This window comes from Guillardia theta (assembly GCF_000315625.1).
Source record: "Guillardia theta CCMP2712 unplaced genomic scaffold GUITHscaffold_166, whole genome shotgun sequence".
NCBI classification, from domain to species: domain Eukaryota; class Cryptophyceae; order Pyrenomonadales; family Geminigeraceae; genus Guillardia; species Guillardia theta.
This window is the reverse complement of record NW_005434510.1, coordinates 75849-79150: the sequence shown is the minus strand read 5'-3', so window position 1 is coordinate 79150 and position 3302 is coordinate 75849. Positions and strand designations below refer to the sequence as shown.

Sequence of the window (3302 nt, the reverse complement as noted above, 5' to 3'; positions counted from 1 at the left end):
TCAGGGAAGAAGCAAGTGCATGGGAAGAGCACAGACAGAAGCAGGAGGAGAAGAAGGAAAGATGGAGATGAGTGGAGGGATGAGGAGAACCTGGTTAGAGAGGGCAGAGAGGACAACTTAGTTGTCTCATCGCCGAAAGATTTCTTTGTCTGGAGGAAGCAGTGAGGCAGGGGAAAGGACAAGATGTGAGAAGGAAGGGCTCACATGATTCAAAGACAGCTCTCCCGACTTGAGCGCTGATTCATTTCTGATCGATGAGCTTGTCGACTCGATGCTCTCCTTCCTGTTGCTGTTGTGGTGCCTCAACGAAGCTTTCTCGCTCCTGTTGAGTGAGAGGCTTGTGTTGCTCTCGGTCGTGTCGACGTTCTTGTACTTCTTCGAGAAGCTCAACAGACTTTGATCTCCCTTGACAGCCGACAGGCTCGACGAATTTCTCGACTTCGAATCCTCCTGTAAGTACCTATCCCTGTCTTTCTTCGACTTATCGTGATCCTTCGACTTGTCGCTTTCCTTCTTCTCATGTTCTCTCAGTCTGTCCGAGTCTTTCTTGTCATTTTCTTTGATCTTCTCCTGTTCCTTCATCTTCTCCTTCGCTCTCTCCATGCTCAGCTCCTTGTCCTTCATCTTTGCCTCCTGCTTCACCTTCTCTTCATCGAAATATTTGTGCTCTGGTACAAGGACAGTCATCGACCAGCCAACGCAGAAATACAAAGGACAGACAAGGTGATGGAAAGGTACACGAAGAATCGATTTAAAAAAAAAAGACATGAAGGGGAAGGGGAGGGCAAGGCATGACAAGGAGAGGCGATGGAGTAGAAGAGACGATGGATGACCGTGGAGCGAGCAAGGAGCTGGTGTAAGCAAGGGGGGGAAGGGGGATGAAGGAGGAGGAGGAGGAGGAGGAGGAGGAGGAGGAGGAGGAGGAGGAGGAGGAGGAGGAGGAGGAGGAGGAGGAGGAGAACGGCTAATCTGGTCACCCAGGCATCCAGCAGCTGTCACTCGAGTCTTGGGGTTCCACATCATCATCGCGTCCATTATATCAATGCCTTCCTGTGAGGAGCAAGGATCAAACAAGGGGAGCCGCTTGGAGAGGAGCAGGTAGAGCAGGAGCAGGTGAACCTTGGAGGCATGCGGCATGATGTTCTGCAACGGTATCTTGGCGAACTCAGGAAACTTGACGCGACGAGCTGTTGCGAGCTGACGAGCAGAAAATAAGAGAGATGGAGAAGAACTTGGACGGAGAAAATAGACAGACAGAAACAACATACAGAGACAAAGATAGAGAGAAAGGCAGAGACAGACAAAGTTCGTCATCTCCTTGTATTGTCTCCAGCACTTTCCTCCCTTCGACACCACTCAAGGCCACCAACCTTGAATCCTTCCGGCCAGATCTCCATGGTCGGGGTGCCGAGCACTTGGCAGACCTGAGGGTCTAGAGTTGAGAAGGGAGGCAGGGGAGGAACAAGCTTGAAACAGGCTGACTGAAATCTTGACAACCCTCACCTTGTTAATCATATCGCTCTCGCTACTTCCCGGAAAGAGCGGCCTCAGCATGTACAACTGCAAACGACGGACACGAGTCAGGTGGACGACGAGGAAGCTGCAAGCTGCAAGAGAGGGAAGAGGAGGACACTGCACAATGTCACTTCACCTCCGCCATGATGCACCCGACGGCGAACACATCGACAGGAGCATTGTAGTTCCTTGAGCGGAGAAGAACTTCGGGAGCTCGGTACCTTGAAGAGAAAATCAAAAAGGCAGCAAGGATGAAGATTCCAGTCCTCTCTTACAAACACAAGATTCTCAACAAGAAATGTGCCCGACACATAGTCAACACCTCAACGACAGTGACACTGCAAGTTCGCATCTAAGGAAACAAGTTGGCAAGATTTTACCATCTGGTTGATATGTACTCCGTGTACGGGAGACGAGCGTTGATCTCCTTGGCAAGACCGAAGTCCGCGATCTTGGTGACGTCGTTGAGGACCAGAATGTTCTCCGGCTGAATAAAACATCAGAGACAATCGAAGTAGGAGGGCATTGTTTGTATATGGAGAGAGGGAGGGAACGAGTGATGAACAAGCGTAATTCTAAAAGGTTCGGGTGCGGGCGGACACTTGAGTCAGAGGAGTACAAGAACGAGTAGACACGAGAATGATGGGAGGAAGACGAACAGAGCTTTGGAATGATGGCAAGAAGAAAAGGATGAGGAATAATTTTGAACACCTTCATATCTCGATGAAAATATCCATTCTTGTGCATGAAAGCCAGCCCCTAAATTACATGTCAGGCGACGAGAAGGCATGAGTGGGGGCACGAGCAGGAGGCGGAAGATTGAGTACGCAGAGGAATGCCAACCTGCAGAATCTGGAACATATGATTCTTGATGTTTGATTCCGGCAAATGCTGCGGTGTCGAAGTTACAATACAACAAAAACTATCACACCCGAGCTGTGGGCTATGTCTGTATGTGTGTTTGTATGTACGTCTCTTTGTGAATGTACTTCACCTTCCGTCTGTTCTTCGTCAACTCGTAGAGATTGCAATCCATGTGCTCGAACACCATATGCTGCAGAGAGATGCTTCAACACACAAGAGTCAAGGACCAGGTCACAAACCAAGCGGTCATTCTCTCTGATGATCTCTTTCAACTTGACAATGTTGGGATGACGAAGTTTTCTCAGAGATTGAACTTCACGGAGAGCAATGCATTCCTGCACATGATGTTAGACGTGCACGTGGGTCTTTCTTCTCACGTACGTCCCAACTGTAATACTTTTTCTTCATCCGCTTGACAGCCACGACTTCGCCAGACTGACGCACAAGACGTTAAGCAGATTACGTGGCAGCGAACCCTATCATTAGCAACCTGTTTGTTGATGGCTCGAACAACTTCTCCGTATGTCCCATCTCCAAGACGCTTTGCTATCTGATAGCGGTGCATACTCGAAAAAGCAGATTGCTTCGGCTTCGAAGTAGTTATCTCAACCATTCACCCGCATTCTCATCACAACGAAACTTTTTCTGTTGTCCATCACAAAGATCTAACCAGGAGGTATAACATCACACTATGACTTCAAAACTTGAAAGTGCTGGCTGGTGGGCATGTTCCCGCCAACCTCTCTCCCTTCCATCATGTACGAACGCCGATAGAGCATGATTTCCCCACAATCGACCGGAATACTTGGATTCAGGCAGGCAAGCACGAGAAGTTGAATGTGTGCTGGTGCATGAAGCGACGAATAGGCTCAATCTTCACACTTAACGACACCGAGACCCTGGAGCTGGTACATTCCGGACCT

At 49.2% G+C, this 3302-nt stretch overlaps 1 protein-coding gene across 1 annotated transcript; it reads right to left on the bottom strand.

Moving 5' to 3' along the window:
- On the bottom strand, nucleotides 1-3302 carry GUITHDRAFT_166369 (hypothetical protein; the record flags this gene model as incomplete). Its single annotated transcript, XM_005820748.1, has 14 exons — nucleotides 2870-3302; nucleotides 2761-2814; nucleotides 2619-2714; nucleotides 2510-2569; nucleotides 2359-2406; nucleotides 2227-2274; nucleotides 1896-2002; nucleotides 1652-1736; nucleotides 1504-1560; nucleotides 1371-1424; nucleotides 1120-1197; nucleotides 978-1050; nucleotides 205-668; nucleotides 1-90 (listed from the first exon to the last, which is right to left on the bottom strand). The coding sequence occupies exons 1-14, from the start codon at nucleotides 2990-2992 to the stop codon at nucleotides 1-3; spliced, it is 1437 nt and encodes a 478-aa protein (XP_005820805.1). The 5' UTR covers nucleotides 2993-3302.